This window comes from Columba livia, chromosome 18 (assembly GCF_036013475.1).
Source record: "Columba livia isolate bColLiv1 breed racing homer chromosome 18, bColLiv1.pat.W.v2, whole genome shotgun sequence".
In the NCBI taxonomy this organism is placed as follows: domain Eukaryota; kingdom Metazoa; phylum Chordata; class Aves; order Columbiformes; family Columbidae; genus Columba; species Columba livia.
Genome location: NC_088619.1, coordinates 7,445,141 through 7,470,783, shown reverse-complemented (window position 1 = coordinate 7,470,783; position 25,643 = coordinate 7,445,141). Strand labels below are relative to the sequence as shown.

The window sequence follows — 25,643 nt, the reverse complement described above, 5'->3', positions numbered from 1 at the left end:
ATCTGGGAGACAGTATCAATGCACAATGTTCCAAGAATGTGCTTATTATATGTTAATTGAGGTTTACCTAACCTTTAAATAACAGCTTTCTTCTCTACACACGGGGTTAGCCTCAAACCATTCATGCTTCTCCACAATTACAATGTTGCTCAAGCCTTTTTTTCATGTTTAACAGTTGCCATATAATGACATATGTTTTCTTCTAATCTTTATGACCTAATCAGCAAAATGTATTTTAAATAATTAGTGATTTGGGGTAGATCAGAATTGTCTGTTGATGCTATATGATACTGCGTTCTTTTGGCTGTGGTCCTTAGTATCATCATGAATTTTTATCTTTTAGGGTTAGTGAACCTGAAAGGCTACACTTGTATAATGGACTTGTATAGGATGTTTGTAAAAGACCTTTGTTTTATTTTTAACCAAAAGATCTTGTGCATCTTGCTCCCAAAGATTCTGCATATCTTTTTGTAATCTGCTAAACTGTCCTGTAATCCATCTCAGTTGCTAAAGCGTTACAAAACTTCCTTTGGGAGAGGTGAGGTCATAATAACGTTGCCAGAAGAGAATAGTTATCTAGCTGTTTGAAAAAGAATCTTAGTTCGTTTGCTGCATAAAATAATACATGATGCATTTTGAAAATTTATTTACTGATAGTAGGTTTTATGGGGTTTTAAGTTATAGCATTTCTAGATCTTTCTGGAAGTAATGAGTAATTTGTGTTCCTCTGAGTAGGTTCTTGAGAGGCGGAGACCTTGCAAAAGAAGCAATAATGCCATTTTTCTAGGAGACTATTTTAGAAACATTAAAAGCAGCAGAGCAGCAGAATTTTAAGGTAAAGGGGGTTAGAAGCCTTGGGGATGAGTTCAGGAAGCTGAACAACGCATAGTTCACTTGGAAGAAGGGGTGGAGGAGCAATTGTTTGAACAAGTGGTGTATTCTTGACAATAACTAATAAAAAGGTGTGGGAACAAAAAGAAGCTCAACACTAGCTTGTATCTGCTTAAATTGCTGGGAAGTTTGTCGTTCCTGGTCTAATAAAAATCATCCTTTCACTCATTAATAATGGAAATGCGTAGCCTTGAGTCATACTTTTAATTGGGGGTGTGGTGTGTTTGCATTTCTGTTGCAGAAAACATGACACTGGAAACTAGCCATATTGGTCTGAGTGGTTTGTGTTGACAAATATTCCTGATACTGATACAAGTTGAATTTAGCTGATGTTCAGGACAATTTTTTGGAGAAAGGCTCTTTTCATTTTATCGTCTATAACCTCACCTGGAGCAAATCTGATTGATACGATGCATAAAATATTAACAGCTTTTCTTTCATTGGACTGGAATGCCAGTAATACCTGCAGGGTTAAACCAATTGAGGAAAAAAACTATGAAGGGCCACATTTTCATCACAGAATGCATGTGAGCAATCCAAATTATGCCAGTGGAGCTCTCCCACTTTGGGAACTGGGGAGGCTGTGGCATGTTCCCACTTCCACCACTGATCTGCCCCTGAATGTGTGGTGGGTCCGTTTATTCTTCTGTGTGTGGATTGCTCTACGGCCCGACCTCTGTATACATGAACACTCTATAGCACGTTGCCTATAAGCAGAGAGATCCCCTCCAGGGAACAATGATGTGCTAATGAAACCGCAGTCACTACAACTTTAAAAAAACCCAAGAGATAAGCGTGTGCATTCCCCCCCCAGCCAAGCTGTCCTGCTCGGGGCTCTAGATGCTGACAGATGCTGTCTGGTCACAGAGTGACTCCCTGCTAGAGAGGATTCACCTTTCTGCTTAAACAAAGCCCTCGGTGAACACAGGATATTCAGTTTTCGTTTTAAACTGTCATCTTTTAAAGCTCTTTCAGAAAGAGGGGGAGGAATAGGAGTGCATCTTCTGCTGCCTGGAAGAAAATAGCAGGTAATCAAACTGATGTCAGAAGCTCTGAAATTCTGAAAATATGTGTATCTGTGCAAGACCAAGCCTTGTTTCAGAAGAGAATCTTGCCTCTGGGAACAGTGGTATAGTTTTTACTTTTTCAACTACATTATTAGCAGTGTAATGACATAAATTCACCATTTTTATTTACTTGCACATAAAACACAGGTGTGTCAGCTTCCACTTCTAGGGGAAATATATAAACCAAATCCCGTGTTAAGGTTTGACTGTTGCATATCGAAAGACTGAAAATGAAATTGAAGCACGACAGAAGTCAGTAGTACCATGACTGAGAATGCAAATAGCGTAATGGCATTTGTTTCATTAATGCTTTCAGTCTGCTTTGTTGGCTTTCCCTTTTGTCCATAATCCAGTCTGCTAGGACAATTGCTTTAGAAAGGTCATGAGTTATTGCTTTTGACCTTGTTTGGAGGGAACATGTAAATAAATTATCAGAAGAACATGAGAAAATAAGCTTATTTTATTATTTCACTTGCCCTTGGCTGCTAAATATAGATTGTAGAGCAGTAAATGAAAGTAAATTTTCCCTCCTTTGCATTTATCGGTCTTTAAAGTTGCTAAGAATTGCCATTTCAAACAGGAAAAGTAAACATTACCTCGATAGGTGAATTAGTCCATGTGACGCAGAGGGTTTCAGAGCAGATTAAGCAGGCAGACACTCATCTTGAACACTGTCTGTTTGGGTTTGGTTTTAGTTAGGGGCAGAAATCGTCCTGCATGGAACATTTATCCAGCTGAATAGGAAACCTCCAGTGTGTTTTGGTTGTGCTGTCTTTGCTGCCGTACTGAAAAATGTCCTTGCTCTCACCAGGAGATGAAGATGAACCCGAGCGTTTTGATGGTCTTTCTCTCTTATACTGGTATGCTTAACCATTAGGTTCTGACGGCATTTTCCTAGTCTGTAATTGCGAAAAGTACAGTAAAGCTAATTTTAAAACTGTAGACATTTTCAGCTTCTTTTCATTAGCAGGCAGTTTATAGCTTAGATTTTTGTTGAAGTGTCAAGTAATATGTGTTCTGTGAGGGAAAGGTGTTATTCTAGATACATCTAGATAAATATTGTGTTTGTTCACATAAATGACTAATAATTTCTCAGGAATACAGTTCACAAGAATACCCAGAGCCAAATGTTCTGATAAGTAAAGCTGTTGAACTTGCTTGTATATGGGGCTAAAAAGTAATAGAAAAAGAAGTATGAAAGGCTTCATTTTAATTGCCTTTGCTGGAACATCTACACAAAATCATATGCACTTAGTTTATTAGCATTCCAGGACTGCAGTTGGAATATTGAGTTGAGGACCTTAGCATGGCAAACTCAGAGTGTACATTTTGTAGTCGTGCCTGTTTATTTTATCTGTTGCCTCACATCTTTTCTTCTTGGGGTGCTAAAAGCTCACTCACAAGTATTTCTGCATGGATTGTGGAGGAATGAGCAGTGACATCTAATTATTTAATTTGCATATTTTTCTACAAAGAACATTGAAATTATTTTATGTTACTGCTGCCAATTGGTTTAGAAGCTCCTTTCCTTATTTGTACTGTTGAGCATATTTCAAATGTTTTGGGGGGAGTGTTCTAACACTTCATGAATATTAAATAATGATAACATGAAATAACTGTTGGATGGGTGCTAAATCCAATCATCTTTATAGTGAAACTGTTAAAGCCCTGTTTATTTGATTAGAATTATGAGAAGTAGCTTGAAGTTCCATTTCTAAGAGTCATAGGAGAAAAACTAACATTGAAAGTCAGCAAAATGTGGTATGCTAAACAAATTTGGGGTGTTTGAAGATCTTTGTCTTTACTTTTTATGTGATAAAGTGATTTTAAACCACGTGTATTGGAGGGATTTAGTATTTAGAGGATACACACAACTAAATGCCTTGTAAAGGTGCCTGTTCTATGTGTCAGTTTTTCTAATCATGGGTGGCAACTTTATGATAATTTCACTGTTTCAGAGGTATCTTCTTCCTCTCCATTGCAAATTATTCGTTTGTATTTTCTCTGTATCCTCTGTCAGAATCCATTTGATGTCATTAGGATCTCTCTTTTGCAATATCACCTGTTGCTTGTAGAACTGTAGGTCCTTTCCTGTTAAGTGTTCTGTGCCCAGATTTGGCCACATTTCATCATCTTTTTGTGTGGTAGTACATAAATAGGTTCTACCACTGCTGGTGAACTCTGAACTTGAGACTTAAAGTTTGAGATTTGATCTTTTAAGACTTCACAAAGGTAAACTTCTGTGCGGGGTTGAAATAACATTTGTTCTTGTTTTTTGTTTATTTTAATAAAAAACTGCTGTGTGAAAAGTGTGGAGAGCATGGCAGAGCAAGAAACAGACCAGTAGCAGCAAAGGGCAAGACAGAAGAAGAATATAATAATGATCTACTTATTTTAAAGAGCAGCGTAGTTTGTTTTAGTTTTCAGAGATGGATACAAATCAGGACAGACCTGTAAAGAGCATGACTAGGATGTTGTCTTTCAGCTTCAAAACAATTTAAATTCATGGGATGGTTGAAATGACAGTGCTAGGTATTAATGCAAAATACTCTGCTGTTGTAGTATAGAAGTAGTTTATCGAAAGTGTTTTAGTAGAGAAGCAGCAGAGTCATGATTTATTGTTCCTTTCAGCCTGGGGTTAAGACGCAGTTGGGTTCACTTTTAGCCTTCCCAAGTGTGTCCTGTGCTGGGTTATGTGGCAGCAAGGCCACGTGCAGTCTCAGCAGCGCCCAAATACACTCACTAAGTTTCATCGTTTCTTTTTAGCCTATGAAACAAATCCTGCAAGAAATACTAAAATGAAAATGATGACATGTTTGAAGCATAGGCTCCGTGTTTGTTTCTAAAGGTGAATGATTAGCTCTGTTCTTATGGTCAGCCTTTCTCAAGCAAAGGCTAATTTTGCAAATACTTGGGAGTTTGAGGTTGTGGAACAAATTGTTGCTTTTCAGAGCAAGTGCTTTTCTCTTGATAGAAATGATGTGTACTCTGGCTTTTGCAGAAATACCCGGTTTCAGGTGTGGACTTCACGCTGTGTGCTGGATTTGGTTGCGTGGGAGGATTTGGGTCACTGTGTCCTCCACTTTGATCTTCTTTTCCCCTCTGCTAATGAATTCTAGTTGTTCCATTTCACTTTAACATCATGATCTAGAAAATGCAATTCACTGTCCAATATAGAACAATATGTAGGTCAAAGCAGACAATCCTGAGTGGTGCTTCTGCTTTTTCCTAGAAGGGATCTGATGAGTCTTCTCCAAATATGGTACAGTGGAGGACAAAGGAGCTATGGTGCAACTTAGATATTTTATTTAATAAGAATTCATCTAAATTAAAATAAAACATGGTAAAAGGTAATTTGATTTGTAGTAATTCTTAATACCTTGCATTCTCAGAGCAGTATGCTGGTAGTGTATCCAATGTAACTCTAAATTTAGGTTTCAAAACTCTAATTTGAGTTTGTATTCTTCCTTAATTCTTTACCATTATCAACCACCTCCAAAATACTCAGGCGCCTTCAGGCAATTTCAGGTGCCATCCTGGTGTGTTGCCTTGGGGTGGGAGGATGCACAGGGGAGCAGGCAATGGAGTTTGGAAAGAAGCCTTTTTTAAAACAGAGAAAGGTAACAATGTTGATTGAAGAAATAAGCAACTGTAGGGAAAATATTATGTTCATAAATAACCACAAAGTTATATGCTCAATATCACAGAATCCCGGAATGTCAGGGATGGGAAGGGAACTCAAAAGCTCATCCAGTGCAATCCCCCCATGGAGCAGGAACACCCAGATGAGGTTACACAGGAAGGTGTCCAGGCGGGTTGGAATGTCTGCAGAGAAGGAGACTCCACAACCCCCCTGGGCAGCCTGGGCCAGGTTCTGGCACCCTCACTGGGAAGAAGTTTCTTCTCAAATTTAAGTGGAACCTTTTGTGTTCCAGTTTGAACCCATTACCCCTTGTCCTATCATTGGTTGTCACTGAGAAGAGCCTGGCTCCATCCTCCTGACACTCACCCTTTAGATATCTGTAAACATGAATGAGGTCACCCCTCAGTCTCCTCTTGTCCAGCTCCAGAGCCCCAGCTCCCTCAGCCTTTCCTCACACGGGAGATGCTCCACTCCCTTCAGCATCTTTGTTGCCCTGCGCTGGACCCTCTCCAGCAGTTCCCTGTCCTGCTGGAACTGAGGGGCCACAACTGGACACAATATTCCAGGTGTGGTCTCACCAGGGCAGAGTAGAGGGGCAGGAGAACCTCTCTGACCTACCAACCACCCCCCTTCTAATCTACCCCAGGTACCATTGGCCTTCCTGGCCACAAGGGCCCAGTGCTGGCTCATGGTCATCCTGCTGTCCCCAGGACCCTCAGGTCCCTTTCCACTACGCTGCTCTCTAATAGGTCATTCCCCAACTTATGCTGGAACCTGGGGTAACTGAGTACTGAATGGGATATACTAGAAAATATTTTTGTACGCAGTGCCTTAGCTGTGGTTTTGGTTTAGTACCTGGTCTAAGATATTATGATGTGTTTTTCATGCCTAAATGCTAAACTGGAACAGGTAGTGGGGTTTTATTTCTGTGTAATTTTGTGTGTGCTTTATTTTCCCCTACTATCTTGCATTTGTTATGATTGATTTTTCATCGAGGGGAAGGGTTGGCACAGAGGTATCAAACAACATAAACTTGTCAGCTATAGAAAACTGGTTTTGGTTTCTGTTAGAGTTAAAAACGTGCTCACTGTAATTTCTTCTATTTTAACATAGCTCTGCGTGCATTTCTGTAATTAGGGATTTAATGACTTTTATTATATTCCTTAGGACTATTATGGGCCCTCATGGAATCAATCGAGCTGTTCACCGCATTTCTTTTTCTGATTGTCAAAACGGATTAGGTAATTATATTGCACATCCTGTTGATTCAGAGTAAACCAAATCTAAAAGCACCTGGTGAGCTTTTCTAGTTCACACTGTCATCCGTAGAAGTTTAATTTATCTGGCTTTCATGAATTCGACTGTAAGTCTATTTAGCGTAGTAGGTGGAATAACCAATTTCTTGCTTGTTTCTTCTGCAGGAGTTAAAATTATTGGAGGTTATCGGGCACAAACAGCAGAAGATTATGGGATTTTCATAAAGAGAATTCTACCCGGAGGGGTTGCTGCTGTAGATAGTAAGTAATTTTCAGATTTTTCTTACAAGCACACTGCATATTAAAAGCTGTCAAAAGAAGTCATAGTTATTTTACTTTGTGGCTAAGGATATTTAAAATAGCATCATTTAGTCAGGATTCATGATTTTGTGGTTTACAATAAGATAGAGAAATGAAGCTTGGACCCAACATGGCAAAAAGTTTTTCATACTCTCAGTTCTTGAAAATGTGAGAAAAAAAGAGATGTCTTTATTAATAGAGAAAAACAGTAATGTATCTATATGTGGTAACCTAGATGTATGCTAAGAGTGAAAATCAGCTGAAAGCTAATTCCACAGCTGTGAAATGTAAATTCCAGTCCCACAAATATTTATGCTATGTGTAAATAATACAAATAGCTAAATAACACTTTCAGTGGCTATTCTGTGCTTAATAAGACTGATTGATAATTATTAGTCTTATGACAATAATGTAGCTTAATTAGGATCAGAACCAAGTCTGCTAAAAGTCATAAGGTTGTTTATTGCATTAGGTCACATGAAATTGAAAGAAAAAGCCCTATTTTATTACAGTGATATAACAGTTGTTGATTCATGCATTACTCTTGATTTCATTACCAGGCCGTTTGCTTGCTGGTGACCTAATTTTGGATGTCAATGGAGAAAACCTAATTGGAGTAACTAATGAAAGGTATGTTTGTACTGATTACTAAGTGTTTGTTAGAGCTAGAATATTATATGGGTGCTTTTTGGACATTACTGACTGCCGATTAAAAGAGCACAACTTTACTGAGGTCCTTGGAGTTCAACTGGCAATTATTTTATCCTATTAATCTAATTCAACAAAACTATTGTGGAAAAGTGACAGGACTTCATATGCTTTTGTAATGACAGAATAAGCTAGTTTCTTAATGATGTAGATTATAGAATGTGTGTGAAAAGAGCATGAAAACATACTAAGCTGTTAAAATATCTTTATATCTATCCGTTGGTTCAATATTAGCATATGTAACTGATACAGCTAATGAGTGCCATTGTAATGAGAGAACGAAGGAGGAATTGTTTAGAAAAATCTGTAGAATACGTTGGATTGTTTCTGTAGCTGGGTCACCGGAGATTAATGCAGCTTAGAGTTGGAGATGTAAATTCAGAATTCAAAGGAAAATTATAGTATACATTGCTGGGGGAAATCATGAGCAATGAAGCATTTGTTCATTTTTTTCTGTTCTTTCAGCATCACTCACCGTGTACTTCTCGACAGGACCCTGGTATATTTATTTGGCTGTTTTTCCCCTTTCTAGGGCTGTTGACATTTTGCGAACAGCATCAGCATCCAATCACATGTCTCTGCTTGTTGCCAGAGATGAAGAAGCAAAGTAAGAGGAAAAAACATAGTTTCAACCACAGAACTAGTAAAAAAACAACACTATATCTAAGGTTGGGCGGGCAGGCTTGTGTGTATTTTTTTTCAGATTAGTTTAATCACAAAATTGCACCACATGTCACATTTTTCTGTGTAGTATTTGACACCGTTCTGAGACTGTTTGCATCAGTTGAAGTAGCAAGCTCAGACCAATTTTGGTTTAATGAAGAGGATTGAAATGTTATGTTACCAGCTAATACCATTAAAAACTATTTGCTGTGATTATGTTTTTAATACTTCGCACATTCTAAAATAATAATAATGAGAAATAGCTTAGACCTACAGTACCACAGAACTGTATGCTTTAAGATGGTCTTGCCTTCTGAAAAGCAGACGGATTTAGCTCTGGTTTCCCCTCAGAAGTTCGCTTTTCAATTCTTAATGAGCTTTGAATTAGTTTGGATAAGTAGGTTAAACTGTTCACTGCAGCATGTAGTCCAAAATATGTCCATTCTAAGGACATTTATGTTAAACCTTGCTTTAACCTTGCTGTCTGAAGTTACGCATATAAACCAATATTGGCAGAGAATCATCAGAAATGTGAGGATCCAGGTCTCTATCCCCTCCTGACTTAAATCTCTGGAGTAGACAGCTGTTATGTAACTGTATTTGAGAATCATTGCAAGAGTATCTGCTGTTATTTGCCTTTCCTGGGATGTTCCCCTTACAGAGCAATCGATTCATAAAGGAATCTTCTCTAAATTCCTTTAGCCTTTTGTCCGATTTAAGCTTCCTTTCTCTGCTCCTTTATACTTTTTGTATTTGACAGACATTTAAATGATGCTGTAGCCTCTGATCTCTCCTTTTTTCAGACTGCCTAGATATTTGTGAGGTCCACTCTTAATCTGCTTTTATCTAAAGCATACTGACCTAGTTCCTCTAAACTCCTTGAATAATTAAAATCCATCAGTCCTTTTACTGTTCTGGTCGTATGCCCAGTGGTCTGGGCAGAATTTGCCACTATATACAGTCCCTCGCTCAGACACCTGTGAATTAATTTCTTCTGACTGTACATTCCTGAGCTCAAAGATTATTTGATTTATACCCAGCTGTGTTGATGTTTGTTGCCTGGGTTGGGCATCAGTTCAATACATTTTGTCACTTAAATAATGCACCCAGCAGATTTCAATAACCCTCTGCAGCCAGTGGAATTACTTGGGAATTATGTTCACTCCAATCAGTTATGTTCTCTCTCTCTAATTCTATAATATTAATTTGCTGATGTTTCTGGGTTTACATCATTCTAGATTATTTTAATTTTTTTTTAATCTGTTATCACTGTAGCTCAGATTATGAACGTTTTTGATTGGTTTCTGCAAAGAACTTCTGCTTTTATTTTTAGTATTATTTTTCTCAACAGTGCACCTGACCAAGAATTGCCCTTTATTTAATCCGTTTTTAAAAAAAGATATTATAATGAAAAAGATAAAGCCCAAGCACCCACAATATTTAATACTTAATGATATTTACCTCGGATGAAAGACTGCACATTTCTGAGAAAGCTAAGTGGAAGTTAAAAATTTGCATCGGTTTTACTGATTCTTGAATAATTAATAAATATTCTTCTGTTCTCTTTTTTGAGGTGCCCCAGCTTTGTTTGCTGGTCTCTACTGAGTTCTTGTTCAGTGTAGTTGAACTAAAAGTGTTGCTTAAAAATACAGGTACACTTATGGGTATATTATCTGACTCCTTTTGATATAAATTACTTGTTCTAGACCTAAGTCATACCACTGGCTTTTTATCTTGACTTGACTTGAATTACAAGTTTTTAAAGTTTTATAATCCAGGGTAGAGAGAGGTAATAATGAAGCTTTTCTACCAATAGTCTGTTTCATTCATAGTCTATTGCTGTTCCATACTTTTGCTTCTGTATTGCGTTATCTTTTCCTGCCTCTTCCAAACGTTTGACAGGGCTTTTTGCTTTCACTGGAGGTTGAGCTTCCTTCTCTGAGGAAGGGTAACTCTTCAGTGCAAACAGGAGCAGCTTTCACAGAATCACAGAATGTCAGGGACTGGAAGGGACCTCGAAAGCTCATCCAGTCCAGTCCCCCCGCTGGAGCAGGAACACCCAGATGAGGTTACACAGGAAGGTGTCCAGGCGGGTTTTGAATGTCTTCAGAGTAGGAGACTCCACAACCTCCCTGGGCAGCCTGGGCCAGGCTCTGCCACCCTCACCAGGAAGAAGTTTCTTCTCAAATTTAAGTGGAACCTCTTGTGTTCCAGTTTGAACCCATTGCCCTTTGTCCTACCATTGGTTGTCACCGAGAAGAGCCTGGCTCCATCCTCCTGACACTCACCCTTTAGATATCTGTAAACATTAATGAGGTCACCCCTCAGTCTCCTCTTGTCCAGCTCCAGAGCCCCAGCTCCCTCAGCCTTTCCTCACACGGGAGATGCTCCACTCCCTTCAGCATCTTTGTTGCCCTGTGCTGGACTCTCTGCAGCAGTTCCTTGTCCTTCTGGAACTGAGGGGCCACATCTGGACACAATATTCCAGATGTGGTCTCCCCAGGGCAGAGTAGAGGAGCAGGAGAACCTCTCTGACCTACTGACCACCCCCCTTCTAATCCACCCCAGGTACCATTGGCCTTCCTGGCCACAAGGGCCCAGTGCTGGCTCATGGCCATCCTGCTGTCCACCAGGTCCCTTTCCCCTACGCTGCTCTCTAAGGCTGCATTTAAACTACTGCTAAATCCTAACAAAGAGGATCTTTTTGTTGCCACAGGAAACAATTTCATGACCTGATGGATAAGTATGGCTCTCACAGCGACACCAGCTCTGCAAGAAGTTCTCCAACACAACTATTAGCTGGTGAGAAATGGTGTCCTGGCCTCACATAACCATGCAGGGCAATAGTCACACCTCAGCAGAGTAGGAGCTTGCACTTAAAACTCTTCTCGTTTGGGGTGAGGGTATATTGGACAAAGCGACTGAAAGTCAGGAAGACACACGTTTCCTTAGGCTTTAACATTTAGTTTGTAGTTAAGCGTGTAATTTGATGGGTGTGTGTGTAATTTTCCCCAACTCTTTAAATAAATATCCAGCCACCTGCTTTCAGCAATTTAAATTAATGAATAATGTGAAATGTATCTGGTATTTGTAGATTAAATGTACCATAAGATTTCAAAGCACTAATAAAAATTTGAGCTAGAATACCATAAATTCTGATCCTCCTAGAACTGTTGCCTAATTAGAATCCCTTTATATAGCATAAGCAATTATTCAGTTTGGATTATTTTTGCAAACAGTTTGGATAAAAAGTCATCACTTGCTGTGGTTTATCAAATTATTCCTGCAACCCCGGGTGGCTCACAGTTCTTAGCTGTGTAGACTTAAGCTTTCTTTTAGTTATTTGATAGCTTCTAGTTTCTCTGTTTTCTGACATGAAAATAGTGCTCTTGAACTTACATGGGCTGGGATTTTGTGCTTTTTCCCAATTGTGTGTTTTATTTCTTTTTTTCATTATTTCTTTAAGCCAAATCTATAGACAGCCCTTCTTCTGGGTCATCCTCAAGGTCACAGAGTCCTCAGTTGCATCCGAAGGATAATATCACCACCATCAGCAAAAATAATTCTGTCCCAGCACCATCTCCAAATCTTGCAAAGTAATTTCCAAAACTGACTGTAACTGTCTTGTGTGAGCTGTAGAAAATGCTTTGTTTGACTGGCCAGGAAAATTTTGGGTTGAGTACTCGTTGTTCAAATTATTTATTTATTTATTTTTAATGCTGTACCATGTAATACCATTGATATTGCAAACTTTCCATTTTAGTATGTTTTGTTTTCTCATTTATTTATTGCTTACTTGGTAGATTTTGACCTTAGCATCTCCTAATGAATTAATTCTTCTGATTTACATGTACCTAGGTACTTCCATAGGCCTTGGATATGTATGTGGTAGAGAGGAGCTTTTATTATTATAAAATAATATATCCATTATTTTTGTCATTGGTGGAAGTAACACCTGAAGTTCCTGATTTTGTAGTAAGTAGGCAGTGTTACTCTGATACATATTTGTGAAATCAATAAGATAAAGATACCATATCGCTTGAGTCTTTATTGAGTATCTAGTTCAGTGAAGTAATTCCAGTTTTCTTTCTTCTCGTAGGGATAGTGCATTTCAGATTATCTCTGTTTGCAAAGGAACAAGCCTGGGTTTGAATATTGTAGGAGGAATTAACAGAAATGAAGGGCCTTTGGTATATATTCAAGATATTATCCCCGGCGGTGATTGCCATAAGGTAAAGACCTTTTTTCCTTCCCTTCCCCTTCAGTCACCTGTAGTTTTGGCTTCATTTGGTACCTACTTCTGTATAATATTTTATATATACAGTTATATTTTAAATACAAAATTTGTGTTTCTCCTCCCTCTTCTTTGAAAAGAATTATGTCATTGCACCATAGCATGGTTACATGGTAATGAAAATGATTCATTAATTCCTTTGAGCTAAATGAGGGTCTTATTCTCCAATTTACCTATGAGAAAGTAAGAAATAAACTTCTTTAAGAGGTTGCATGATGCAAGTTAAATCCACAAGGATGAGACAGAGATGCATCTCTTCTTTTTCTTGGACGTTTAAAAAAATCATTTTTCCCATAGACTTAATTTAGATGGATCCTTGCAGTTGGAAAGCATTGTGCAGGCAAATTAGAAAGAAAAATTCTGATAGTGCAGAGTAATAAATGTATGAATCAGTACTGATTACTGTTTTCATGTATGACAAATGCAATATGTAAATCAGGCAGATTTGTCAGGTTAAAAAAATAAATAATAACAGAACTGTCTGGATCAAGTACACAAAGCTGTTTAGCCAAGTGTCTCCTTTTGCATCCCGAGTTGTGGTAATTTTGCTGTGTGGATAACCAGTTTTTGCCTCTTGCCAAGGAAGAGGGTACAAGTTAATTGCATAGGCAGTGAGTTTTGCCTGTAAACAGTCTTTACCTTTTTGTGACTGAATTTTGGTATATTCAGGTTAATGTTAAAATGCCAAGATGGAAGGAAAAAATGACATGTTTTCTAGGATTTCTTTTAGTAGATAAATGGTAATAATTATTCTTTTTATTTTTTTTTTCATATTTTGTTGTGGCTTCTAAAAATATTTTCTCATTGCAAGTTTGCTGATAACATGAAGCTGGGAGGAGTGGCTGACACACCAGAGGCTGTGCTGCCATCCAGAGACCTGGACAGGCTGGAGAGTTGGGCAGGGAAAAATTTAATGAAATATAACAAGGGCAAGTGTAGAGTCTTGTATCTGGGTAGGAACAAGCCCAGGTTCCAGTATAAATCGGGGAATGACCTATTAGAGAGCAGTGTAGGGGAAAGGGACCTGGGGGTCCTGGTGGACAACAGGATGACCATGAGCCAGCACTGGGCCCTTGTGGCCAGGAAGGCCAATGGTACCTGGGGTGGGTTAGAAGGGGGTGGTCAGTAGGTCAGAGAGGTTCTCCTGCCCCTCTGCTTTGCCCTGGTGAGACCACATCTGGAATATTGTGTCCAGTTGTGGCCCCTCAGTTCCAGCAGGACAGGGAACTGCTGGAGAGAGTCCAGCACAGGGCAACAAAGATGCTGAAGGGAGTGGAGCATCTCCCGTGTGAGGAAAGGCTGAGGGAGCTGGGGCCCTGGAGCTTGGAGAAGAGGAGACTGAGGGGTGACCTTATTAATGTTTACAGATATCTAAAGGGTAAGTGTCAGGAGGATGGAGCCAGGCTCTTCTCGGTGACAACCAATGATAGGACAAGGGGTAATGGGTTCAAACTGGAACACAAGAGGTTCCACTTAAATTTGAGAAGAAACTTCTTCCCAGTGAGGGTGACAGACACTGGAATAGGGTGCCCAGGGAGGTTGTGGAGTCTTCTACTCTGCAGACATTCCAACCCGCCTGGACACCTTCCTGTGTAACCTTATCTGGGTGTTCCTGCTCCATGGGGGGATTGCACTGCATGAGCTTTCGAGGTCCCTTCCAATCCCTGGCATTCTGTGATTCTGTGTAAAGATATAACTTGAAGTCTATCATACATAATCGATGGACTGAAACTAAGACATTAATTTGCAACTTTAGAGATACTAGAGGTGAGATTCTAATTTTGTTTGTCTTGAGAAACCTGAGTAACAAGCATATTATGTCTCTGCCACATGAGGGCAGCATCGAAGTAGGTATCTTTTAATAGGCTGGATGCAAGCAAAATATAGATCTACAAATTTTTCTTTAATCAAAACCAAAACACTAAAGTGACAAAAAAATGTAGTAAAGTGCTATCAGAGGTTTGAAATAACACAGCTAAAATTATAGTATATGGGCATTAAATATGTAAAATAATACTGGTCTTAAAAAGGTTTTTACTTATTTCCTATGTATGTTCTTCTTAACACAGTTTGTTTCACATGGTCATGTTCGTTCTGTGATTAATTTCTTATGAGCTGAAGAACACAGACATGTTATGTGTAATTTAATGTACATTACATCAGAAAAATGTAATAACTATGTCACCATAAGTGAATTGCATGAATTTTCAGATACATTGTTGAGGTCTCTCTTAAAATGTGAGTAAAGTAAACTTTATCTTAGTAAGAAATCTACCCGGGCATGTTTAAAGTCTTGTCGTAGAGTCTCTGAGACAGAAATGTGATATGTTCATGTGTTGGTAGAAAGTTTGCAATGAGTAATTCAACAGAAGCACAAAGTAGACAACATTATTTCTATCGTGGTTCAGACTGGTGAATTCCAAGTAGACTAATTTTTCTCATTAATATGGCTAGTAAATTTGAGAAGGAACTTCTTCTCAGTAAGGGTGCCAGAGCCTGGCCCAGGCTGCCCAGGGCGGTTGTGGAGTCTCCTCTGCAGACATTCCAACCCGCCTGGACACCTTCCTGTGTAACCTCATCTGGGTGTTCCTGCTCCATGGGGGGATTGCACTGGATGAGCTTTCCAGGTCCCTTCCAATCCCTGACATTCTGGGATTCTGTGATTGTGAAAATGTAGCACCGTTCTTGCTATTTCTTGTCTTAACAGATCCAGAGGAATATGTTGAAGTGCTGTCATTATACAGTTCTTTCTACAGTGTTAGCAATTAATATAAAATTTGTGGGTTTGTTTTTTTATTCGTTATGCTAGGATGGACGATTGAGACCTGGAGATCAACTTGTATCCATAAACAAAGAGTCAATGATTGGTGTTTCCTATGAAGAGGCAAAAACTATAATCAACAGAACAAAGATGAGGTATCTGTTACTGTCAAACAGCCAACCTTCCAGAATGGTTTATTGTGTGATGTTTATGATCAGAATAATGTGAAAAGTCTTGTCATGTGCCCGTAGAGGAGACTCAAGGGATATTAATTTTTTAAAACCATTCAGTTGCATTATTTTATAGAAAAGGACTCAAATGCACACTTTAGACAGCTAAAATTATTATACTTTCATTCCTTTTAAAATAAAAACGAAACAAAAACAAAAACAACTATTTTTACCTTTTTAAATGATGGGGAATAGAATGTTCTTTCAGAAAAATAAATAAATGGAATCACACACAGTGTTTGGGAAAATGTAATTTTTGCAAGAGTGACATATAGTCTTGTGAACTTTTTAGTATACAACATGTTGAAACTTTTTAAATTTTTATTTTAGGTTTGACAGTTTTTGGGAAATAGCTTTTATTAGACAAAAGAATATTCCCAGTTATTCAGAGGATCTGCAACGTCCTTCCAGCCTCTTAACGCCTTCTGTAGCAAATGGAGAGCAGCAGGCTGCAGTACTTAGTTCTCTTGCAACTCCTAATGGGAAGCTTGTTTCAACGTTTGCTCCGAATGCTGTGAGTATACTTATTACTCCTCTTAGTATAAAGGGAGCCAATGGTTGTTTTTCCTAATTTTATTGAAATTTCAGTATAGGATTATTTTAATCCCGTTTCCATTCTAGTAAGAAAATGACTGGCTCTTTTTCCTACACAATGTAATTTTTTTGGAATATCAAGACTTTTCCAGAAAAAAATGTTGTATTACAGTAGAGTAAACCACGCTCATGAGAGGAATAGTATTAGTTGACTTGTGGTAAGAAAGAAAAATAAAATAAGCATTAACCATGTTCTTAGGTGCAAAGTTCTCCTTACTGTTTCTCTAGGGAGTGAAGTTTCAGAATTAGATATATATAATTGTACATTTCATCTGATTACTACATGTGTGAGCACAGAACAGTCTCACAAGTTGCACTTGATGCATGGTGATGAGATTTTTGCTTAAGAATCAGGCCTAGAAGAATGTGGGGTTTTCCACCTTAGTTCTGGCTAAGCAACAATTGCTGGTTTAATTCGCACAGCTCACTATTTATGTAAAGAAGTAATGTTTATCATAAGAAAGAAGTATTTAAACTACATTATTATTTCAATTTTTCAAAAAGCTTTTGCAATTCATCATATTTTTAAATAAAGTGTTGTCTTTGAATGAGGAAGAATGAAGTGTTCCATGTCAAATATGACCCCAAACAGGTGATTCTTAATTGTCCTTATATTTGTACTTAAAATTCTTGCCCATTTTTCTTTCCTGTTAGAGATCTAAATATTGAAACAGGTTGCCTAGAGAGACTGTGCTATCTTAGTCTGTGAAGATATTCAAAAGCTAACTAAGGTTTTGATAAGGCCCTGATGGAAGTGTTTTGGATGGTGCTTCTTCCCACCACCACCACCTTACATTGTCTCTTGGGGTTGTTTCGATCTGTCCAACCCTATTTCTCCCTCTGGTCTTCCTTCCTCTCCCTTTCTTTTTACATTAGTGTGTATTTCCAGGTTGGCTTTTGATCTGCTTTAGAAATGATGTCTCATGACTTGATTTTCTTTCCTAGATGGAAACTGGGGTCAAGACAGGACAGCAATCTCCAATTACTTCTCTAGACAGCAGTCCTGCTGATGTGTCTGCCACGGGTAAATGCTGATTTAATTCTCTGCCACCCTTTTTTTTCTTCAACAACTGTCATACGGAAAATAGTGCATACTGAGACTCAATGATCTTTTAAAAAAGCAATATTGTACTATTTTTGTAGTACCAAGTAAAGGACTGAGTTCAATGAATTGTTTAATAGATTCTGTCAAATATAACTTACATTGTCTTTAACAAACAGCTGAAACCAAACAGAAATGAGTGATCACAACATTTGCTATACAGCAGTAATGATAATAGACTCAGTAGAAACCAGAGAATGAAAACTCACATATAGATCAAGATTAGGTTGCCATAGAAACCGGGCTTTCTTGATTTAATGCAATTCTGTGGATGTATACTGCTTGCTTGGTTAACTCTTGGTTAATAGAATGCAATACACAGGAGCATCACTGTTGCTTAAAGAGACCAAGAAGGCCACCGTCCCTTAACATATCTGAATAATGTAACTAGTAGAGTAGAAAGCAGAAATACTTGCAGCTCCAGTTTGTGCTGTTTCTTGTCATTTTTCATTTCAGTCTTAGCACATCTATAGTCAAAGCTGCCACTTCTCTCATGCTGCCCTTTTTCAAGGATAAACTTTCAAAGATAACCTTGAAAAATTAAAGTAGCTCTTAGATTATATTTTTTTAAATGCTATAAGAAGAATCAGCATGATTTTGAGAAATTCTTGCACAAACTCGTACACAGGCTTTTTCATTCTGAGTTGAAAGGAAGTGTGCCAATTCAGCTGAGCTTCTAGCCCACTGTCTTCAGAATTTAATATAGCTTGTGAGAGGTGTTAGTGTCAGAGATTTTCAAGATGTTTTGGTTTATACTTTTGGCATAAAAAGAGAATGTAAATTACTTTGAGCTTGGAAACAGATATGCTGTGAAACTAAAAAAAAAAAATCTATGCAATTCCTTCTGTTCCTTTAGAGAGAATCTTGAACTGCAAGATCCTTTAATTTTCAAATGCTGGGTTTGGTTTCAGTACCTCTCTAGTGCATGAATGAAATAATGAATTACGATCTAAATTATATTTATAAATAATGAATGCAGGCAAGTATTCCATATTCTGCTGCAAAAAATAGGTCATTGAATTTGTTCCATTTATGTACATCTAAAATCCAAAGAAACCGATAGGTAACTGCCCTTTTGCGTGCTGTCTGTGATCAAAGGCTTCCAAAGGTTTCTGCTTCTTGCGTTGGATCCACAGGTGTGTCTGAAACATGACAAAGTTCCATTAAAACTAAGCACATACACCAAAAAAAAGCACAATTATTCTGAAATCTTGCACGTGGGCTGCTTAGTACTGCTGGTTCTTTTCCTTTCCTCAGCTTCACCATTTGTGTATGTTGGAAATAAAATAGATGCACCATAAGTTATTAATGCAATTATCTAAAATTGTGCAGACTTGTTGTATTTCTGACTGCAAGGACTGGAGAGGAGGGGATGACGGACAGTGGCTTTAATGGATGTAGTTCTTGGAAAGAGTTCCTCCCCAGGAAAAAGTGCTGAGGAGCCTGCTGGAATTCAGTCTAAACTACCTCCAATCAGCCCTTGGTCGTCATTCCCTCTCTTTCCGGTGTTTTCCACATCACTAGGTTTGCTTTTGGGGACTGTTGATTATGCTCAGGGTATGCTTGAAGCACTTTCTCAGAATTCACGAGTGTGTTTCCAGAGTAACTGTATCTCTGAGTCAACAGAAAATACCACAAGTATAAGCCATATGCTTGATGGATCACTCAAAGTTATTCCTGGTTTATTCCTGCTAATTTGCTACTTGTCACTTTTTGATGTGAAAAAATCATTTAAGTGTTTGATACCCATAATTTTTGTTTATTACAATTCTGTCCTTTAAAAAAAAAAAAAAAGGTCAATCTAAATATTAACATTTATTTGTCGCAAGTGGGTGTTTAGCTGGCATCCATTTAATGAGCAGAGCTTCGGAACAAATTTTTCAAAGCAATAGTTACAACTGTATTGTTATTGAATGTTTTTCTTTCTTCGCTTCTTAGTTATTGCCCCGAGCCAGAATGGTGACTGTGAGCTGCAAGGAAGGGACTCCACTCTTCATCTCAAAGCAGAAAAGCTGGAGAGGGTAAATACTTCTAATATTTTTGGTTTTCCTTTTTCCCCCTTCATGGTGCATGTAAAACATCTGGAGAATATTTCTAGGTTGACAAACTTTAAGGTATAAATTATACACCAAATTTTCTATTTAGAGAGTTCTTTCAGGTTGCTGGCCAATATTTCATTTTATATATTGGGCAAATTACTGGTTTTGTTAATCTAATTACTGATTAAATCATCTGGGAATCTGAACATCCCTCAGGATTTTTAAGGCAGTTATTAAGGACAAAGAGTTTTGCTTATTATGCTCATCTGTATTCAAGGTTAAATAATATCTGAACATCTCTCAATTAAAAGGAAAAGCCGTTGAGTGGCTCTGGAATAAAAGTGTTGTCAGCGAGAGCGTGCTATGATACAAAGGCTCTTTGAAGTGTAGCTCTTTAATTACTCCCCCATGTCCCTGCAGTTGTGTTCCCTGGTCCTTCCTTTTTTCTCCAAAATAAGCTTTGTCCTTCCAGGCATTGAATTATCTTGGGATTCAGCCCACAGATGAACAGCAGCAAGCCCTGAGGCAGCAACTTCAGAAAGATTCTAAAGGAACAGTGTCTTTTGGAGGTAATAATTTGTTAATTACCATGGAAAATAATGTAGGAAAATAGAAGTGATAGATAATAACCATTAATATATTTTCTGTCAGTATTGGATTGCTACTGAAAATAAAACGATACTTTGAGGCAAGAACCTTATTCTACTGTGTTAGAGTAAGCTTGGAATTCTGAAGCGAAGTCATTGGAAATCAAATCACAAATTTATCTAATTAAGAGCAGCCTTGAGAAAGTTTGGATTTTGTGCTCACAAATTCTGAAATGTTTGCCTTGACAATGGAGTACTGTAACTGTTCCAGAAATTACTTGGGAGAGTATTGATGGTTAAAGAGGCATCTTGAAGCAGCTCTACTGACGGATTATTTAACTTCAGTTTGTGAGAAGTGGGAACATTTCATCTATTGCATGTAGAAAGAGATTTGCATGGAGACCATAGTGATTCTTCTAGCTAAACCTAATTCTGATGGGGATGAGTTGTTTCTGTTGGTTATGACAATTTTGGTAGGTGACACTAACAATTTAAGAATATTTGTCATAAACTGTGAGACATATGATAGTTCTGATGCTAAAACTGATGGAAATTTCACTTTTCCTTAAGTTTATGAAAAACAGCATGAAACACTAGTGTATGAAAAATAATTTCTTGTACTTATCCATGCAAAACCACACTGGACTTTCAAGAACCTTATCAAGAAAGATACTGGATCTTCCATCAGATTTTATGTCATGGAAACAAACTGACCTTTATATTTCCACTTTTCTGTCATATTGTAGCAGATATTGGGTCATCCAAGCTACGTTGATTAAAAATGCTGTAGCGTTTATATTTAAAACTTCCAGCTTGGCCGGCATCACTTTTGCCAGGACTCTGTTAGGGGCTTAAAGGACCTGCAGAGGAAACAATGGGCTTTGAGCTGGCCTGACGTTGTTCCTTTTCCCGCATAGGTGCTGTGTTGCCTCCAGTAGGGTCAGTTCACTGGGAAAGGCAGATGTGTAGCAGGTGTGCATGTTGCTTTTAATTTTTCACATGGACCTGCCAAATGTAGAGCATCTCTAACCAGGTACTTTGAAGGTGAACTTCACCTTTTGTTTTCTTCTCCACAACTTGATTCAGGGGTATTTCCTGCCAAGACCTGATGAGCGTTTTTGTTCTTCTTCTTACCAGCTTTACCAAATGTTTCTGTTCAGCGAGATGTGTCTGACAACACTGTAGGTGAATTATATTTTCCTTAAGAAAACTTACGGAGGGCACTCACGGCATTTATAAAGAACAGCCCTGCAGTGGGATATCAGTAGTTGCGTTGCGTCTAGTGATGCTGGCACTAAACTGAACTTGTAGACTAAAGGAACAAAATCTAAACTTTTTCTCCAGATTTTGTTGACGTTTCAAGGAATCTGCTCTCTATGCAGTTGAATGCGACGGATGATGGCCAAAAATCTGTCACATTTGGGGTCAATGAAATTGCCAGCTTTCTGGATTCACAGGTAAAATATGTGCCTGTACGTTGTGTAACTGTTGGGAGGAGATTATTGGAGAGCTTATTGTATGAGATTGCTCCAAATCTTGAGCAGATGTTTAGAACAGCTCCGTATCATGGTGTTCTCTAAGATAACCTACTTTCTGGGAAGCTTTTTAAAGCAACCTACTTTGCAGAAAGCAATTCGCGTAATTATGTTGTGATTTGTTGTAAGTATGGACAACAGTGATTTACTGAGGTTTCCTGATGGAAAACATATTGCTACTGCCTGTGTGATAAACAATTATTGGGCCCAGTGATTTGAACTACTGCCACAATAAAAATCACTTTATTCTAGAGGTGACTTCAAGAAAGAGCATTTGCAGCATAGGAATACTAAAATAAATTTCTGTATTATTTTTAAAAATGAAGAAAACAGGGGCTAATAGTGTTGTGTTCTTGGTACTTTCAAAAATATTTTGATTAATCCTTTTAAACAGGAAAAATAATTGGTCATTTGGAAGATAAGTTACTCAGAATTTTCTTAATAATTTTTAGTATTTTCAGAGCTTTAAATAATTTTAAAATAAAGATTTTCCTCTCATTTTATTAACAAGACTTTTTAAGATAAGATGTTAAAGGCCGTGAAGATGCAATTAGCAATACATTCTAATGTTATCTATTTAAATATGCACAGTTTGTAACCTCTGATTCTTTGGAGGATGACGTGGAAAGACTTAAGAAAGAAAGAAATGAAGCTTTAAAAGAAATTAGTAAATTAAAGGTAATATTTAATTTTTATTTGCTTTAAGTTATTCAAGAGACTGATTTTGAGTGTATATAGTACTTTTAAATTTTATGTGCAATTTTTTTTAATAAATAAAAAGGCAGAGCAAACAATCCTAATTATGTTTGAAGATTGTATGCTTACAATATATTTCCGAACACAGTGAATTTGATTTGTTATACCGATTACTGCCACATTTTCAGTCTGATTCACAGAGAAATGAGACTAGCAGACATTTCACAAAAGTTAATTTGGAGATTGGATTTGCATAGAAATTTTATTTAGAAATGTGTGATCCTAGTAACAGCAATGTCTGAACATATGCTAATATTTTTGAAAGAAGTCAGAACTGGAGGATAATACGTTTTCAAAATAATATGTATTTTCACAAACATTAAAAAATACGTAAGACCTAAAGCAGCAAACGTATTTCTTTTTAATAGTACCCTGGGTTACAGTTATGGTCCTATGGTCCTGAATTTCTTTTTTGACTACTCGGAAGATAAAAAATTTCTGGTTCTGTATTTAGTGTACCTGGCTCTTCTTGTTGGACAGGACTGGAAAACTGATTCGAGCATACAGGCAATTCACAGAATCCCAGAATGTCAGGGATTGGAAGGGACCTGGAAAGCTCCTCCAGTGCAATCCCCCCATGGAGCAGGAACACCCAGATGAGGTTACACAGGAAGGTGTCCAGGCGGGTTGGAATGTCTGCAGAGAAGGAGACTCCACAACCCCCCTGGGCAGCCTGGGCCAGGCTCTGCCACCCTCACTGAGAAGAAGTTTCTTCTCAAATTTAAGTGGAACTTCTTGTGTTCCAGTTTGAACCCATTACCCCTTGTCCTACCATTGGTTGTCACTGAGAAGAGCCTGGCTCCATCCTCCTGACACTCAACCTTTAGATATCTGTAAACATTAATAAGGTCCCCCCTCAGTCTCCTCTTCTCCAGCTCCAGAGCCCCAGCTCCCTCAGCCTTTCCTCACACGGGAGATGCTCCACTCCCTTCAGCATCTTGGTGGCTGCGCTGGACTCTCTGCAGCAGTTCCCTGTCCTGCTGGAACTGAGGGGCCACAACTGGACACAATATTCCAGGTGTGGTCTCCCCAGGGCAGAGCAGAGGGGCAGGAGAACCTCTCTGACCTACTGACCCCACCCCCTTCTAACCCACCCCAGGTACCATTGGCCTTCCTGGCCACAAGGGCCCAGTGCTGGCTCACGGTCATCCTACTGTCCCCAGGACTCCCAGGTCCCTTTCCCCTACGCTGCTCTCTAGTAGGTCATTCCCCAACTTATACTGGAACCTGGGCTTGTTCCTACCCAGATTCAAGACTCTACACTTGCCCTTGTTAAATTTCACAGATATATGTTGTGGCCTAGAAACACAGCAGTTGTATGGAAGGCAGTAAGCACATTGATGGAAGTATTTCTACCTGTAGTTTCAAAAGACATAATTGGCTTTTAGGATTAACAACTCTTTTAGACCTATGTGTTAATTATTTCTTCCTTTTTTCTTCTTTAATCAGGAAAAATTATCTGAATCCCTGAATTTACAGAAACAATTAACAGAGGAGCTACAAATAGTCAAGCAAGTATGTTGAAATGTGTTAAAAATGTAATAATTCTCTCTTTTTTCACTCTTTTATTATGGGAGGGAGAAGGGAGCACTTTTTTCTCTCTTTGTGTTCATATAGACTATATCCGCATACTGATTTCAACACTAAGTGGTTCTTTTGTTACAACAAAGTTTTTAATTAGAATTGGAGAATATTGATCCTTAAGTTTTTAGAGCAACAATAACTTCTGTGCTGTTGAACTGAGGTAGGAACTGTAAGACAAGCTGGATTAGATAAATTGGATAATAATGTAGTAGTACCTGTCTGGTCTTAAGTGTTCTTGAAGTGATTTTGCTGTTCGTAGGCAACAATGTGCCTAATCTACAGTCCTCACTTTAGCTACTTCATATGTCAACCAGAGTTTTAAGTATGAAAAAATAGACACACTTGGCAATTCTACCTGTTATTTATCAGGGAAAAAAATGGCAGTAAGTGTTTTGTGAGGAATGTGTTGTTTCTGTCTCCATATCGATCTATAACTATGAGAGAAGAAATCAGAACAACTTCCGAAATTTAGCCTTCTTGTGTCTCTTAAAGGAAACTTCCAACTATACGTAAGTCTCATGTCATTTATAGCCTGGATTCAAAACCAAGTGACTTTCCTGTTTCCCGGTTCTACTGAACATCATCCTGTCAGCTCTTTTCTTCTCATGAGCTGGTCGCCTTTCTTCTCTCCTGTGCTGCTACAAGTGTGCTATGTAGGCTTCCAATGGCTACCTGTTCCATCAGATGTCATGCATCAAAATGCAAGATACAGCTTAAAACTCTTTCCACATGCTGTTAGATTAAGACTAGTTTTACATTTTTATTCGTATACGTAGATTTATTCAGCGCCATCATTATCACCTTTTATTCGTTCAGTATAAGAGAACTGCTTGAAAGCTTCTTCCATTAATATTGTGCTGTTGCCACCTGTACACTGTAGTACAGCAGGGAAATAAATTGGATTCTTTTTTGGATAAAATTTAACTGGAAGGATGTTCCAGTAGTGCACCTCGTGTTTCCATTCACTAGTGGGTGTTCAGTCTGCTGCTTTAGATGAGAGCAAATATTCAGTCTATCAGTCCAGACTAAACCTAGCACAAAGTACAAACCCCAAAATGCCAACAGGGTAGACATCAGGTCCTCGGCATTTAGTGTTTCCATTCACATACTTGCTGTTATTAGGAAGGCAGAGTTGGGCAAAGAAGGTTTAAGATGGTCTGGTTTAAGTGGGCGCAATGCCCGTTTTCTACCACATGAGGTCCTTGTTACTTTTCTGTCCAGCACTGTCATGTGACAGTGAAGGTCAAATTTGCAGTACAAACCTCCAGAGGATAAATACTCTGAATTTCTATTAAATGTTTTAAGTAACTTCTGTTGAAGAGGTTCCATATAGTGAAATGAAAAAGAAATAATAAATTATATGTAATTACAGCACTGTGTGACCTATTTTAGGCAATAGGTTACTGAAAATACAAGTTGCCATTTATGTGATGATGATATTTGTGCTTGAGCTGAAGTTAGTGAAATTAGTTAATGAGTACATTATTGAGCCCTAATAGTCTGATTAAAAGTGAACAAACAAACCAGCTTAAGTACGTGCTTCTGGTCTTCTGAATTCAGTACCATTTAAACATTTTCTTTAAAATCACTGCTTTCCTGAAAAAAAAAAACAAGGTTTTAAATGAGGATACAG

At 38.2% G+C, this 25,643-nt stretch overlaps 1 protein-coding gene across 19 annotated transcripts in view; it reads left to right on the top strand.

Annotated features, from left to right (window-relative positions):
• Window positions 1-25,643, top strand: part of STXBP4 (syntaxin binding protein 4) — a 66,775-nt gene that overhangs the window by 3,890 nt on the left and 37,242 nt on the right. For 9 of the 19 annotated variants that reach the window (XM_065034771.1, XM_065034775.1, XM_065034769.1 and 6 more), the window contains 15 exons: window positions 6,769-6,842; window positions 7,023-7,118; window positions 7,718-7,787; window positions 8,398-8,472; window positions 11,245-11,330; window positions 11,995-12,124; window positions 12,628-12,760; window positions 15,632-15,738; window positions 16,144-16,327; window positions 17,353-17,431; window positions 19,448-19,530; window positions 20,021-20,117; window positions 21,480-21,592; window positions 22,262-22,348; window positions 23,876-23,941. In XM_065034771.1, coding sequence (XP_064890843.1) covers window positions 6,769-6,842; window positions 7,023-7,118; window positions 7,718-7,787; window positions 8,398-8,472; window positions 11,245-11,330; window positions 11,995-12,124; window positions 12,628-12,760; window positions 15,632-15,738; window positions 16,144-16,327; window positions 17,353-17,431; window positions 19,448-19,530; window positions 20,021-20,117; window positions 21,480-21,592; window positions 22,262-22,348; window positions 23,876-23,941 — 1,480 coding nt within the window. Of the gene's footprint in view, window positions 1-1,857; window positions 1,920-2,769; window positions 2,819-4,787; window positions 4,807-6,768; window positions 6,843-7,022; window positions 7,119-7,717; window positions 7,788-8,397; window positions 8,473-11,244; window positions 11,331-11,994; window positions 12,125-12,627; window positions 12,761-15,631; window positions 15,739-16,143; window positions 16,328-17,352; window positions 17,432-19,447; window positions 19,531-20,020; window positions 20,118-21,479; window positions 21,593-22,261; window positions 22,349-23,875; window positions 23,942-25,643 lie in introns of those variants that run through there. The other 10 variants (XM_065034764.1, XM_065034763.1, XM_065034767.1 and 7 more) reach the window with 3 other exon arrangements.